The following is a 16288-nucleotide window of genomic DNA, read 5'->3' as shown; positions in this document are numbered from 1 at the left end:
AAATTAATAGTTTCTTAGCCATTCGAGCTGCGTATTCAGCGATTCTAAGAGCTAGATCTACTAAATTTAGTATACCGTAAGTATAGCAAGAAATTAATTTATTTGAACAGCAAAAGTGTATTTATTTGTGAATTTCTTTGATAAATTGTCTCTCAGTCACTTCAGCGAGTTGCCCACCTATGCGAACTCAGATATTCTAAGAGCTAGAGCTACTAAATTCAGTATAACGAAAGTATAGCAAGAAATAAGTTAATTTGAACAGCAAAAGTGTATTTATTTGTGAATTTCTTTGATAAATTGTCTCTCAGTCACAGCAACGAGTTGCCCACCTATGCGAACTCAGAAATTCCAAGAGCTAGAGCTACTAAATTCAGTATAACGAAAGTATAGCAAAATATTAGTTTGCTTGAACAGCAAAAGTGTATTAATTGTGAATTACTTTGATAAATTGTCTATCAGTCACTCCAACGAGCTGCCTATGCGAACTCAGAAATTCCAAGAGCTAGCGCTACCAAATTTAGTATAAAGTTAATGTAACCAAAAATAAGTTATTTAAGCAAACTTCAGGATACCCTATTTAACTTGTTATTAAAGCTTTTACTAAACAAAGAACTCGCAATGAAAGCAGATTAGATCATAGGTCGTTTGCTTATACATTGGACCTTGAAATGGGAGAAATGAACTGGCACGGATTGTTTATGGAAAAATTAAGCTAGGCTCTTTATCGCTATGATTTCTGTAAAAGAGGCGTGCCCCGTAAATTGCCCGCCAATAGACAACAAACATTTTAATTTATAGCCTAAAACAATATTGATATTGAATTTAGGTATTTATACAAAGGCCGCCTAGTAAGTAGCTAGATGGAAAGCAAGTTGAGGTTGAGGAAATTATATTATCTGGTCAACTAGCTGAGGGTTAAAAGGTAGCCACAGTCTGTGCAAAAAGCAAGCGAACAGCTCTAACCTCTGTTGACCCTGTGTATCAAACTTGACAGCGCTTGATTGCGTAATCATACACGTCTCCTTCTCAATTTGTTCCCTCTTCTTGTGAGTTGTAAGTTGTGAGTTAAGAGGAGGAACTGGAAGTGAAAACAGACTAACAATGGATGAGCTATCGAACAATGCTTATAACAATAACAATAGCGTTTATTGGCAGGGGGATAAACATTGTTTCTTCATTGGTCACTTATCCCGGCTATTGTCGATCAACAATCTCCTCCTCTTGGCTATTGGCCAACTCAACGAATTAGCTATTGACCATATAATGCTACTAATTCAAATAGATCTAACTGATATTTGAACTGTGCTTGACTTCAGCTTGCAAAGCGATCGAGTAAAAGTGAATAAAATGTATAAGAAGACTCAATTTGCAAATCATCTTGTCTTGAACTTTATATGCGAGCCTGCTCTCAAGTACAGTGAATACTCGTACATTAGAATCTTTACAAATCAACATATTATATGTCGTTAAAAAAAAAAAAAAAAAATTGAAATAATAAAAAAAAGGAAAACAATTATAAATTTCCTTAAAAATAATAATAAAATTTAAATTTTGCAAAGTTAACTAATTTTTACATCCATAAAACTTTAATTTATATAAACAATCTGAAATTAAAATGAAATATTTTTGATTTTTTCAAAATTAAAATTACATGAAATTAAGAAATGTGAGGCTAAAATTGTATTATCTTTTAAAGCATTAAAAAATATTAAATAAAATTGTTATGTCTGTAAGTAACATATTAAAACTGCCTCCAATTTAATATACATACATTTTTAATAATAAAAAATATACTTAAAACAATTTAAAAAGAAAATTTTTAATAAAAAGCTTGAAATTTTGTGAAGCAAAACAATTTTTTTTTTTTTTAAACTTCAAAATTTTATTTATAAAAATTTAAGAAAGTTCGACTTTATTTTTTTTTTATTAAGAATATTCTCTGTATATTTAAAAGTTAATCCAAAGAAAAAAAATGCTGGTTTCTGGCTTACAACTCTTTTAATTTTGAATAATTTTTTGTACTTATTTATGTTATGAAAACAAGAAATTGAGATGGATTTCTCAAGCGTCTGCGTAAAAACTCTGCTTATCATTATTTCAATAGCCGTGGAATCCCTATAGTTCACCTCTTATTCGAGATTAAACTTGGGTGCAGCAAAGCATATTAATTTATAAATAAAGTAAAGACATTTAAATGGTAATTGTTGGTCCATAACAAATTTGAAACCACGAGTTCTAGGAATGGGTTTAAGACCCAACGCCTACATGAGAATTCTCAGAGAAGAGAGTGAAAAGAAGAGCAGCACAAGTGAAGGTAGATAATAACCAGTTAGTTGGTTATGCCTTTTGGCCACACCGTTGATGATGGCAAACAGATTTAATATGACAAAATGGATATTAATGTGGATTTATTGTGTCTAAGCGAGACTATTGGGATACGAAATTACCAGGTAATCAAAAGAATAATAAGCCTATCAGGCAACAGCTACAATTATAGGGTATACGAGGGGCGCCAAAGCAATTGAATTGAGCCAAGTGACACCTCGAGCAATGGCACGAAAAGCTAATTAAATTAATACCTTTGCCATTATTTTTCCATCACTTTTTATCCGTATTTTATGCCTTTTTTCCTTTTCAGGCCAGTTCATAAATAGACAACGCACGCAGTAGCACTAGAAAAGGAACAGGCGAGGCTGAGGAAGAGGAAGAGGAGAGAGGGAAGAAGGGAGAGTGCATATTTCAATTCCAATGAAAAACAGCATAAAACCATTACGCAGCATGTGGCATGCGGCAATGCAAGTGCAACTGCAACTGTTGCTACTGCTCGTTTGCCTAGGCAACATGCCACCACATGCGGCAACAGCGTCGGCAACACTGGAAGCTGCTGCAAGTGACAATTTGGCTGAGTTGCAGCCAGCAACAGTGGCAAGTGACGACACAAAGAGCACCGACAATAGTCACAGCAATCTCAGCCAGAGTCTCAGTCTCAGCCATAAGGCCACTGATCCGAGCCTTAAGAATGATCAATCATTGTATCTGACTCTGGCTAATACCAATGCCAATTCCAATTCCAATGCTGCTGCCGTTGGTGCAACAAAGTCCAAATTGGTTGACGGTAAATACGAAGCGGGAGAAAATAAAAACTCTAAAAGCATTACACGTATCACAGCTACACCCAGAGAAAATTAAATATAATCATATTTGATATTAACATATTTTACATATATAAAACACTTTGATTCAACTGAAATCATACTTAATTTTACTAACTAAATAAATAAGGGTTCAAACTATAGACAAATAAAAGAAGATATTATTAAAAAAAAATTCAAATTTAGTTCCCAAAAAAAAAAAAAAATCATTTCCGAAATGATATGTAGTGTTTTAAAAGCGATCTTAATACATAAAAAAAAAATGAATATTCAGATTTTGGTTTATTTGTAAATGATACTTATTTTTTAAAATGTGAATGTTATCAATATTTAATGTTTCTTATTTTTTTTTTTTTAATTATTTGTTCAACTTAAAATCAAAAATTTTTATAGCTATTTTAAATATTCGGTTAAATATAACTAAATCGATATGAATACTTTTTTCCACACCATTTTATACATCCAATTAACGTTTACAACAACTTTATATTAATCTTTAAATTTTTTACAAAATGAAAAAATATTTAAAAATGAAAAGTTTGTTATTTAATTGAAATATGATGGAATTTTGTATTTATTATAAATTCAATTGTAATCTAAAATATTTTATATAAACTACAAAACATTTTAAATGAGAAAAATTGATTATTTAATTTTAAAATGTTGGAATCTTATATTTAATTGAAATGGATTTTATTTTATAAACATACTTTTATTTGAATTGTTATTAAAATGCGCACACTATAGATGGACAAGTTCGATACTTAAAGCTAAATCAAAATGTAATATAGCTAAAACTAAGTGCAAACATTTTTCTCTGAGTGTAATGCCGACTTAGCCAACGATTAAACCCACGTCCAAAACGACTAACGACAACTTTGTTATTTTTCTCTCTGACAGATGCCAAACAGAAGGCAGGCGTCGCTCTGCAATTAAAGAAGGAGCAAAAAGAGCAGTCTTCCCCTTCCCAACCCGGCGAAGAAATCGGTCTGGGTCTCGGTCTGGGTTTAGATCTTGGTCTGGGTCTGGACTTTGATCGCCTAGCGCCTGCAACCTTGAATAATCAACAGCAGCAACAGCAACAACATCAACAACACCATCATCAACACAATACGATCGAAGAGTGTGACCCAGATTTATTGGGATTTGAAATTATCACCGGGTAAATTCAGATTGCTCCAATTTCAGTAGCTATAATTATTCAAAATGCATAGCTATTTACTAGAACAGGTTCAAATTTGCATGAGTTTTTATTTCGCACTTTAATTAAACATTTTTTAAAATTTTTAAAAATATACATGCAAAATTTCTCGAAAATTGATTGTTTTATATTTAAACTCAAAACTTATCTGAAAGGGTTGCATTCTATGTTTTGTTAAAGCTTAATTGCAGAGGTTAAAAAAAGACCAAGTTAAGCTTCACGAATGGAATTTGAGCAGTTAGTTCACATTAAGAACAAGATTCAACTGTGAGCTTAATTGTAAGTAAATGCTTTCATTTGCAGTTATGTGTTCTCAGCACCGGGAAGACTTCTGGATTCTTTGCCGGGCACATTAATGCTCACGGACTGCTTGGAGTCTTGTCAGAATAATGAAACATGCCAGTCTGTTAATTACGAAACGGGTTTATGCGTGCTCTTTTCATCAAATGCTGACATTTTGCCTGGTAAGTCAAAAGCATCAAACTTATATATATATATAATAATATTTCCACAATCAAAAGGTAGAAAAAATTTCCTGTCGAAAAATATTACTCAGACTACGAAGAATTTAATTTGGAAAGAAAAATCAGAAAACCAAAATAAGGAATTCTGTTATTAGGAATTAAAAGTATGAAAATTATATTGAGAAGATAAAAGTTAGGAACGACCAAAATTAGGAGTATTATGATTAGGAAATAAAAATTAGAAAAATAAAATTGGAGACACAAAATTTGGGAAAAGTAATAATCAAGAATATTTTATAAAATATATTATTTCATTAAAAATATTATTAATTGTCAACTACAAATTTTTTTTCTTCATTTTTGTAATATGAATATTTTTTAAGTTGAATTTCCTAATTTGACTTTTTTTTTTTCCTTACTTTGGATGCCTAAAACTGTAATCTTAACTTTTATTTCTTCATCTTTGTAATTCCTTGACAAATATTCGGAAATCGAATGAGTTACCGGTAAAACAGCTTATAAAATAATTCCCACTTTTATTTCATTTATTTCAATGTAAACTTTCATAAAAATTTATATTTATAGGTGCTCTGACAAAATCTCAATTTCCTGTGTTTACGATTTATGCCCAAAAGTCCTGCTTAGGTGTTCGACCCTGCGCCCGAGCTTGGTGCATTGATCGGGTCCAGAACTATAAACTTGATGGACATGCGAAACGAGTGCATTCAGTGAATTCTCGACGAGATTGCCTCGAATTGTGTCTGGGAGAAACTGAATTTACTTGCAGGTGAGTCAATTAAAAAATATAGGTATATAGCTTGACTTTCTTCAGAAATAGAATGTTTTTTTTTTATTAAGAAAAAAATAATAAATAAATATTTAGTTTACTTTCAAGATCTCAATTGGTTAATAAACTTCTTTATAGAAAGCTTTTCTTCCCGTCAGCAAAAGACACATAAGACAGGATCATAAACTATTGTTTGTAGCCTTTGTCTTAGAAGCTATAAACCTCTTTAAATAACTTAATTACCAATACTTTAAAGTATGTGAAAGTGCGCGTTAAACAAGTTCATAAATATTTTCTAAGAAAGTCGAACGTTACTTTGTCGTTTTATTTGCTAAATTTCCTTTTTTTTGTAAGCAATTCTTTCAAATTCTTTTTTCTTCTAGATCTGCCAACTATTATCGTGCAACAAATACGTGTGAACTGGCCGAAATGGATCGCTTTACCTTGGCGGGTTCAAACTCCTTCCAGGCACATGAAGGTGCCGATTATCTAGAAAACAATTGCGCCGAGGAACCAAACAAATTGTGCGAATTTAAACGTATGTCGGGAAGAATTCTAAAAACAGTAGACTCGGTATACCAGGACATAGGTAGCATTGATGAGTGTCGCGATTTGTGTCTCAACTCACCCTACAGGTAAATATAACATGTGGTTCTTTATAGTGAAAAAGGTTAAAGATGCTAGGTCAAAGGTATGTCCAACTTCCAACTTCCATAACTTTGTCAAAACTAAACCGATTTTTAAACGGAATGTCATTTTAATCATGATTTGGCCTTTAAATTCATTCTGCATTCAAATTTAATTTAATTAAAAAAAAAAATATTTTACCCTCTAGATGTTGGTTTTGGATTTAAGGCATAGGGTCCCCCCTTTGAAATTTTGAAAATTGAAAATTTTAAATGTCAATTTTTCACTTTTAATCAACTCCTTATATCGTAATTAGTATAAAACAACACTTTAAATTTGATTCTGGGACCTTTCATTTTTCTGTACAAAATCAAGTGAAATCGTCCAACAATTTTAGCTTGTAAAGATGCTAGGTCAAAGTTCGGTCCAATTTCAAACAATCATAACTTTGCCAAAACTCAACCGATTTTTAAACGGAATGTCATTTTAATCATGATTTGGCCTCTAAATTCATTCTGCATTCAAATTTAATTTAAATAAAAAAAAAATATTTTGCCCTCTAGATTTTGGTTTTGGTTTTAAGGCATAGGGTCCCCCCTTTGAAATTTTGAAAATTGAAAATTTTAAATCTCAAATTTTCACTTTTAATCAACTCCTTATATCGTAATTAGTATAAAACAACACTTTAAATTTGATTCTGGGACCTTTCATTTTTCTGTAAAAAATCATGTAAAATTGTACAAAAATTTTAGCTTGTAAAGATGCTAGGTTAGAGGTCGGTACAATTTCAAACTTCTACAACTTTGTCAAAACTGAGCCGATTTTTAAACGGAATGTCATTTTAATTATGATTTGGTCTCTAAATTCATTCTGCATTCAAATTTAATTTAATTTAAAAAAAAAATATATTCCCTCCAGATCTTGGTTTCGGTTTTAAGGCTAAGGGTCCCCCCTTTGGAATTTCGAAAATTGAAAATTTTAAATCTCAAGTTTTCACTTTTAATCAACTCCTTATATCGTAATTAGTATAAAACAACACTTTAAATTTAATTCTGGGGCCTTTCATTTTTCTGTAAAAAATCATGTGAAATCGTACTAAAATTTTAGCTTGTAAAGGTGCTAGGTCAAAGGTCGGTCCAATTTCAAACAGTCATAACTTTGCCAAAACTCAACCGATTTTTAAACGGAATGTCATTTTGATTATGGTTTTGCCTCTTAATTCATTATGCATTCAAGTTTTTATGAACTTCTTAAAAAAAATTTCGCCTCTGGATCCAGGACAGTTATTTAAATATTGTATAACTTTGTCAAAACTTAACCGATTTCCAAACGGAATGTCATTATGATCATAAATAAGCCGCTTAATTCAAATTGCACTAAACTTTAGGTTCTTTAAAAAATATTGTACTACACGTACAATATGCGATTTTTCAATTATCTAGATCCTTTTATGAGTTTGATTTTTTAAACAGAATACTCCTCTCTTTTTAGATGTCATTCTTATGATTATGGGGACACTGGAGACATGGTTTGTCGACTCTCGCATCACAGTCGGGCGACACTTTCGGATGTGCAGGATCCGTATTTGGAGGTGCCAGAGGCGGCAACCTACGAGCTCTCCTCCTGCTACAATGTGACCATTGAGTGTGGAGCTGGGGACATGGTTGCTCGCATCCGCACCTCCAAGTTGTTTGATGGCAAGGTCTATGCCAAGGGAGCACCCAAATCCTGTGCGGTGGACGTGAACAGTGCATTGGACTTTGAGCTGCGCATGGGTTACCAGAATCTGGAGTGCAATGTGCGACAAAGCGGATCGGGTCGCTATATGAATGATGTTGTCATACAGCATCATGATACGATCGTGACATCCTCGGACTTGGGACTGGCGGTGACTTGTCAATACGATCTGACCAACAAGACGGTGACTAATGATGTGGACTTGGGTGTCATGGGAGATGTGGAGCCGGCATTGTCGGAGGAGGTTATTGTGGATTCACCCAATGTCCTCATGAAGATCACCTCCAGAGATGGCTCCGATATGATGCGTTCTGCCGAGGTTGGCGATCCTCTTGCTCTCAGTTTCGAGATATTGGATCAACAGAGTCCCTACGAGATATTTGTGAGGGAACTGGTGGCCATGGATGGTGCAGACAATGCTGAGATTACACTGATCGACTCCCAGGGCTGTCCCACGGATCACTTCATTATGGGTCCCATCTACAAGAGTTCGTTGTCCGGCAAAATTCTCTTTGCCCACTTTGATGCCTTCAAGTTCCCCTCCAGCGAGGTCGTCCAGTTTCGAGCTCTGGTCACACCTTGTATGCCCAGCTGTGAACCCGTCAATTGCCAACAGGACGAACTCAGTGGGGACTACAAATCTCTGCTCTCTTATGGACGCCGCAGGAGACGAGATCTTACAAGTAAGTTGAAAACGCAAGAATTCTAATTGTTAAAATATTAATTTAGCTAAAAATATATTATTTGTTAAGTTTTATCAAGAAATAAAGAACAAAATCCTTTTTTGAAACTTGATAACAAATAAGGAAATTAAAAAAATGTCAATATTTATTTAAAAATCATAGATTGACTCTTATTATCAACTTTTATTAGAAAATTTGAACATTATGAATATAAAATAAAAATTAAATGCACTTAATATTGCTTGATAAGTGTTTTTAAAATGAGAGTCTAAGTATATTATTAAAATTGGAAACAGAAGACAGTTTTATTCAAAAAAAATTTATAAATAAAAATTTAATGCACATACCAATATACAAACAAATATTTATGGTATTTTTGGTAAGTGCATCAAATTTTTATATCTTTATTATACAAATTCGAAAAAAAGCTTAATTTATATTTTTATTGCACGTTAAAAAAAATTTAAAATTTAAATATTATTATTTATTTCAAATTTTTATTAAAATTCGAAATAAGAGATAAAATAAATTTTTGTAGTTACATAAAATATAAAACAAAATTTAAACCTGTTTCACAGAAAGTATACCTAAGATTTTTCGGTTCTTATTTTAATTTTTTTTTTTTTTTGCGTTTGATTTTCTATTTGCGATTCTTGGCTGAAAGGCAATTTTCTCTAGTTGAAGCAAAGTAATATTCCTTGTTTTTTTTGCAGCCAAGGTCATAGGTCAGCGAACAATTCGTGAGACAAGAAATAAACCTAGTCAGGAGGACATGCTTTTGGTGCAATCCATTCAAATAACCGACAAATTTGGATTCGTCAAGAAGGAGCAACTGCAGCAGGAAACGAGCCAAGTTAAGAACCCCGCTGAAAGTTATGACAAAGTCTTTGTGGTCAACGAGGGAGGAGTACCTGGACTCTGTGTTAATGGCATCGGTAGGCATACATCAAAAAAAAAAAAAAGGGAGCACAGAAACTGCAGTCTAATCATGATACATTTTCAGGTTTTATTGTCGCTGTCGGAGTCTTTTTATTGGCCCAGTCGTCGGTTATTGCCATTTGGTCATTTTTATACCGACGACGACAGAAGCATCAGCCCTATATTAATCACTTTCTGAGTGCCACAACCAAGTATCGAAATGGTTGCAACAACAGCAGCAGCAACAGCAACAGCAATAACAGTGGCAACTCCACAATGGTTAATAACATGCCAAATGCCCAGGTGGATTCCCTTTGTAAATTCTATGGGAATAGCGATCATCATGGCAGCCAATTTTAGTAATTAGATCCCTTAATCAGATCAGATAGATCATAAAAAACCATCTCAAAGGATTTCCATTTTACCGCCAAGCCATTTTTTATAGCGCAAAGAAAAAGCTTCAATCATTTGAAAAAAAAAAAAGCAAATCAATCATTTTCATCTGGGAAATCTATTTTATAATAATAATAATTTGGAAAATAGGACGACTGTTCTCTCTCTCTCTCTTAAGCACTTGTCCTCTTTTCTGATTCTTATTGCGGTAATTTATGTTATTTGTGAACTATTTTAATAAACGGGGTATACTTTAAATAACAAAATTTAAATTTAATAAAAAATTAACAAAATAAATTAAACAAATACATTACAATAATATAGAAGTATTCTTTAACATATCGAGTTTTATTTAAGGGAAAAAGAAATTTTATATCTTATAGTTTTTGGTCTGTTTTGGTATGTATAAAATTAATTTAAATTTTCAATAGCTGTTTACATTTTTATGACAGATTTGCAGATAATTTTGAGATGCATTTTTGAAGGATTATTTATGATATAAACACTATATCTAGTATGAAAGGTCAGAAAAGGTATTTAAAGGTCTATTTGTCGAAGTGAATGCTTTGATCTGTTTAAAAATGTTTTATCGATATTTTAAATAAATACTCACCCGTAATCGACTGTCCATCACGGTCCATACTCGAGCGCCGTAATCGTTAGATGTGCCTAATATATAAGCTCCGGTTGAATCAAAATCGACCGAGTTAATGCCCGCACTACTGCCACTTAGCACAGCACGGGGTTCATTACCACCTAAGGACGATAAACATTGGAATTAGTAGTAGTTAATATAGTAAAAATCATAAAAATAGAACTAGTGGTAAAATTTCTTAGTACTAAAAAGAGTAGTAAGTATTAAAGAAATAGTAGTAGTATGAGTATTAGTAGTAGTAGTAGTAGTATTGGTAGTAATAATATTACTATAATTAGTAGTAATAGTTATTAAATTACTAGTAATAATATAACTTAAGATAGTAGTAAGAGTAAGAGCAAAAAATAGTAGTAATAGCAGTATAATTGTAAAAGCAGTAGTAGTAAAAGTATTAGTAGTAGTTGTTGTAAAATTGGTAGTAATATTATAACTAAAATTAGTAGTAGTAGTTGTTAAATTACTAGTAATAATATAACTTAAAATAGTAGTAAGAGTAAAAGCAGATAAATAGAAGTGATAGCAGTAGTAGTAAAAGTAGAAGGTATAAATGTAGTCCAAATAATTGCAGTAGTAGCAGAAGTTTTAGAAGTGTTAAAAAAAAGTAGTAAAAATAGTACTAAAAAAAAGTAGTAGTAGATAGCAGTAGTTGTAAAAAATGTAGTCCAAATAATTGCATAAATAGAAATGGTAGCATTAGTAACAAAAATTATAGTAGTGGTAAAGTAATAAAAATAGTATTAAAAAGAGTAGTAGTACTTACCCTTGCCAATGTCCCACAGTTTGACTTTTCTGTCGGCTCCTCCAGTGGCCACCAGGCGTTCCACGGGACTCCAACGCACAGCATGCGATTCATTCTCGTGCGCCTCGAACTTCATCAGTATTTTTGTTGGATTCGGTTGTCCGAGGTAACCAGCTGCCTTGAGTGTATCCATGGACATTGCCGAGTTGCGCACTGTATCGTGGATAGCCTCGCCAGCTGAAAATCTGGCACTTATGTACTCCTCATCATCGAGTCCCAGGGCTTCCATGGCGCCGTTTATGGACGCCTCATCGAACTCGTCGTCGCTCACAGGGTTGCCCACAAATTGCCCGGCACTATTGTTGTGGGGAATGGAAGGAACTGTCTGACTTATCGGTGAATTCGGTTCACGCACGGCGTCCTCAAGGTCGCGTTTCAGTTTAGCCGAACGTTTTCTGAAAATTGACGGCAGTCTTTTTCTAGATATTTTTGAAAACGGTTACACATCTTATGTTGGACAAGAGAAAAGCAAAACAAGAGAAAACAAATACAAGTACAAACTACAAAATCGAGTATGCTCGACTATTTACTATCCTGCACCCAAAAGCATCGAAAAGTGTCTATCAATGTGACACAAATCTACACAGAGAGTAACTAGTCATTATTATACTACTACTACTACTAATTGATACTAATTTTGATTCTATTAATTTAAATTTAATTTTAATTCAATGCTTATAATTTTAAAGGTACTTCAACTTCTACTACTTATGTAACTACTTATTATATTCTTCCGACTAGTTTAAATACAATTTTTGATTCTACTAACACTACAAAATATGTTTCAAATCGTATTAATATTACGACTCTTATTTAAAATGACTACATTTACTACTATCATTACTTTAGTCCTCATTTCTACTACAATTTTCACTGTCAATTATTTACTTCAACAATTTAACTTGTCTTAGATTCACAATTTAATCAATAGTTCTATTACTTTCGCTAAGCCGGTTAGAGCTACGAGGCTGAAATTTTACCACAGCATAGCTGAGACGATCTACATTTTTTTATTTAGTATTCTCAATAGTTTATTTTTTTAACTAACTAATACACCAAGATATTACTTTATACAAAAAAGAAAAGAAGCCAACGCACAAGTCAACATACTTTCTTTTTTAAATTATAGGGTAAGTTTTCTTTCGTGAAAATCGGACTACTTTATCACTAATTGGTCGAAATGCTTGTATACAGTAAATCTAATATAGAGTAATAAAATTCATACTTTATGGGTACAGGAAACAAATAAAACATTAAACAAATAATGAATGACAATTCAAAAACGTTCCAAACACAATGTCCGAATATTTGTGGATTGATTTTGTACGTTTAAGTGCGGCGGAAATACAGGAGCTTCGAGGCATGTCCAATGGAAAAACATTAGTATTAATAATGTATGCATATTGTTAAATAAAAAAATATATTATTCCAATGTAATCAATACATTTTTTCAACTGTATGGTAAGAAATAAAAAGAATGTATATGAAAATTTAATTTTATATAACCAAATAATAATATAAAACATCAAAAAAACCCAATAGAATTGAAAAAAATAAAGATTTTGTACTATTTGAAGATGCTAAACATTAGTGAGACCATTTAGATATCAGCAATAAGTTATAGATGAATCATAACCAGAAACAAGAAGACGTACACATATAGAGAGATAGTTAGTATATATGAAGGGATTATCTGTTATCAGGGAAATGTGTATAAGATGCACTGGTATTAAAAAACACATTTAGATTATTACCTTATTATACTTTCGTTTTCCTCATTCAATTTGTCAGCATCTTTTGACTTATAACGCATTAAACGTTCCAATAAACAGCGATTTTCATCCTATAAATGAACAGAGATTAAATGCGATTACAAATATGATTAACTTATTTTTTTAATAAATACAAAAGATTATATAACTAGCCATTTCATATGATTTTAAGACTAGAACTGAACCGTGCATGGGTGAACAGACAAATAGAATATACAAAACAAAAGCGTATGAGCACGAGAAAATTAAGAAGCTATATCTTTTAGTGAATATATGTATATGTATGTGAACATTAAAAAAAAACACAATTATTGTGTATATAAGGTACTATGTACAATTTAATATACGCTTTATTTAGGCCAGTTGTTGCTATTAAAACGCATACTAAAAATTAAGAGCGCATTTAGTGCTAGTAAGTGCTCGACTAGAAGATGCCCTGTATGCCAAGATATGTATTCACATGCCCATCAACTAAACTATTTAGCTTCCAAAGTCTATCAGACTTAAGATTGCACTTAATTTATATGGTATATTTATAAGAGAAAATTATGAAAATAAATAAACACGACATTTGGAATTTGAAAACATATAAATCAAGCACAATCTAGAAATGGCAAACAGACAAGTTTTGCACGAGAACTAGTCTATTATGATAATATTGTAGACCAAATAGAATTAATCTCACTATCATATAATAAAGTTTATAGCAAAGTCTTGGAATTAAAACTTTAAACGACGTAAAAATAGTTTTGCTCTTTGAACAAAGGGTCAACAGATTTATTTATAAATGAAATAGAAATACTTATAAGCAAAAACATACATTCTAAGTTCACTTGGTTCGTTTAACTAAACCAAAGGAAAACGTTTACTAACAACAACAAAAATATTTGCTAGTCAACGGAGTAGTAGAAAAGCTAAACTGTTTCTTATCAGCAGTAGGTAGACATTGTTTGCTTGGAAAATTCATATGTATACAGGTGAGGTGATAAATATCTAAGGGAAAAGTGTTGATAAAAATATAATTAATAAATATATAAATAATAAGTAAGATTAGATTAGATATGCGTAGCACGGGATCAACTTGGAAAAGTAGCTGTTTAATTAAAATAAAATATTTCTCTACGCAGTGTTGCCAGTTTAGATCATTTTATGCTATATCTAGCCTATTTAACAATCTGAAAAAGTTTAATTTAAGCAAAATTTATAAAAATACAAATATTTTGCTTCAATTCTTCAATTTGATTTCGTACTTATCTTAACTGATATTTCTACAAACAGTTGGGAATACTTCTAAATTCACTGTAGATTTATAAATTATAAACATCTTTCTACTCACCGCGTCTTTTCAATGACAATTTAGTTGACAATATTTACATATATTTTTAATATAAACAAGATAATTTTGTTAAGAAAACAACAACTAGAAAACTTGCAATTTAATTAAACGCATCACTTGAAAGTTTGTTGAAATTATGTGTAATAAATGAGAAATGATAAAGCAAGGCTATAACGATACTAATATTAATTTTGGTATTCATGAGTTATGTCAACTCACCTGTACACTTCGCATTTTATCCTCTAGGGAACTGAATGCCAATTGCAATGCCGTGTGCTCGTCCAGCAGCGTTGTGTTCAACTTTTTCAGCTCATCCAAACTAGAGTGCAACAACTGCACTTCAGCTCGCAGTCGATTGTTCACAGTTTGTTGCTCGTACAGACTGTAAATAAATTAAGAAAAGTAATTAAAATTTTAAACTAAAGTGACATCAACTCTTTTTTGTACCCTTGTAATGTGTATTATAATTTTGGTAATTAAATCAGAGCTCATAAAGTATAATGAAATTTCCACCGCGACACTCGCTCGTCAATATGTGACAAGAAACATAAAATAGGTCAAATTTTTGTCAATTTATTTTTATACCTGAGTAGCAATTAAATCTGACTATTTTTAGTAAACAATATGCAATAAATAATATAAATATAAGCAAAAATAATATGTTTTTTTACTTTACAAAAATAAAAGTTGATTTTACTTGAAGTTGAAAATACAGTATGAGAAACTTTTTAGTTTTTTGAGATATCCCAACCAATTCTACAGAGTATGCATCTAGCAATGTTTTATACACGCTGAACAAATTTGGTTCAAATCGGTTCACCATATTATATAGTTGCCATAGAAACAGTCGTTCTAAAATTAAGATTTAGTAATAAATTTTTGTTGTTTTTTGGGATATCTAGTATCTAAAACATGCTGATCAAAATTGGCAAGTCGGACTACTGTATCATATAGCTGTGGGAGGAAATATCAACATGCAAGGGTATCAAGTCCCTTTCTTGCTTGTTCTCTTCTCTTTCACCTGTGCTCCTTTTCGGCAATGAGCTTCTTTTGCTGCTCCACTTTAAGATTTAAGTCGACAATCATCTGCGAGTTTTCCCCCTTCCGCTTGTGCAGATCCGTCAGCTCCTCCTGCTGTGCCAGCAGCTTCTTCTCCAGCGTTGTTATGGCCACATTTGAACCGCTGCCACCTGTTGAGACCGCATTGCGTAGTTGCTCATTCTCCACCGACAGCTTTAGATTGTCCGATTTCAGTTGTGCCACATGATCTATGAGACGGTTGTCTACGTCGTTGATAAAGGGAAAGACGCAAAATGTTAGTTTTGAATGACAATTTTGACAAAGACGCCCACTGTACATGTGTGTGCTGTATATATGTATGTGTGTGCGTTACTCACTTTGCACAATTATCTCCTTAAAGTTCTCACACTCCTTGCGATCACGTTGTCGCAGTCTCCGGACAACGTGTTCCCGCCACACACACTCCTCCGTGGACATCTTCCTTGCCAGGTCTAAATCTCAATCTCGAGCTCCGCCTTAATTTTATTTTGCTGCACCTTGTTGTTGTTGTCGTCACAGACCTTTTGCCGGCATATTTATGTTGGCAATGGCACACTGTTGAACTTGCGGTACCCGCAGCTTGTTTTAATTAATTACAGTAAGCCGCTTTTGGACACAGTTTTTTGTTTTCTTGTTTCAAGAATTTGTTGTGGTCTGACGATAAATGCTTAACGCTGCCGAACAGCTGTTACTCATTGTGGAGGT

General features: G+C 32.5%; 2 protein-coding genes across 4 annotated transcripts; one reads left to right on the top strand and one right to left on the bottom strand.

Annotated features, from left to right (window-relative positions):
• The first annotated feature begins 2841 nt into the window (after positions 1-2841).
• Positions 2842-10203, top strand: LOC117789532. Its single transcript, XM_034628564.1, has 6 exons — positions 2842-3115; positions 5403-5604; positions 5988-6239; positions 7723-8651; positions 9365-9586; positions 9655-10203. The coding sequence occupies exons 1-6, from the start codon at positions 2842-2844 to the stop codon at positions 9927-9929; spliced, it is 2154 nt and encodes a 717-aa protein (XP_034484455.1). The 3' UTR covers positions 9930-10203.
• A 310-nt stretch (positions 10204-10513) lies between these two features.
• Positions 10514-16288, bottom strand: LOC117791920 (autophagy-related protein 16). 3 transcript variants are annotated; one of them, XM_034631855.1, is made up of 6 exons: positions 15922-16288; positions 15546-15807; positions 14744-14906; positions 13171-13259; positions 11378-11835; positions 10534-10718 (listed from the first exon to the last, which is right to left on the bottom strand). In XM_034631855.1, the coding sequence occupies exons 1-6, from the start codon at positions 16019-16021 to the stop codon at positions 10549-10551; spliced, it is 1242 nt and encodes a 413-aa protein (XP_034487746.1). In that variant the 5' UTR covers positions 16022-16288; the 3' UTR covers positions 10534-10548. The 3 variants fall into 3 exon arrangements, with proteins under 3 accessions (XP_034487748.1, XP_034487746.1, XP_034487747.1); XM_034631856.1 differs by having other exon boundaries at positions 11378-11811; XM_034631857.1 differs by lacking the exons at positions 14744-14906; positions 15546-15807; positions 15922-16288 and adding an exon at positions 14525-14695 and having other exon boundaries at positions 10514-10718.

The sequence above is a fragment of the Drosophila innubila genome (genome assembly GCF_004354385.1).
Source record: "Drosophila innubila isolate TH190305 chromosome 3R unlocalized genomic scaffold, UK_Dinn_1.0 2_E_3R, whole genome shotgun sequence".
Classification (NCBI taxonomy): Eukaryota; Metazoa; Arthropoda; class Insecta; order Diptera; family Drosophilidae; genus Drosophila; species Drosophila innubila.
Note: the sequence above shows the minus strand (reverse complement) of the source record. Positions and strands in the feature narration are given on the sequence as shown.

Excerpts from the sequence above, each read along its gene's own strand:
- LOC117789532 (XM_034628564.1), top strand. The coding sequence starts at position 2,842 with ATGCCACCACATGCGGCAACAGCGTCGGCAACACTGGAAGCTGCTGCA. Across the intron at positions 5,605-5,987 it reads GAAACTGAATTTACTTGCAG|ATCTGCCAACTATTATCGTG; the intron begins GTGAGTCAATTA and ends TTTTTCTTCTAG. Across the intron at positions 9,587-9,654 it reads ACTCTGTGTTAATGGCATCG|GTTTTATTGTCGCTGTCGGA; the intron begins GTAGGCATACAT and ends ATACATTTTCAG.
- LOC117791920 (XM_034631855.1), bottom strand. The coding sequence starts at position 16,021 with ATGTCCACGGAGGAGTGTGTGTGGCGGGAACACGTTGTCCGGAGACTG. Across the intron at positions 13,260-14,743 it reads ATAAAATGCGAAGTGTACAG|GATGAAAATCGCTGTTTATT; the intron begins GTGAGTTGACAT and ends GTTCATTTATAG. Across the intron at positions 10,719-11,377 it reads ACTGTGGGACATTGGCAAGG|GTGGTAATGAACCCCGTGCT; the intron begins GTAAGTACTACT and ends TATCGTCCTTAG.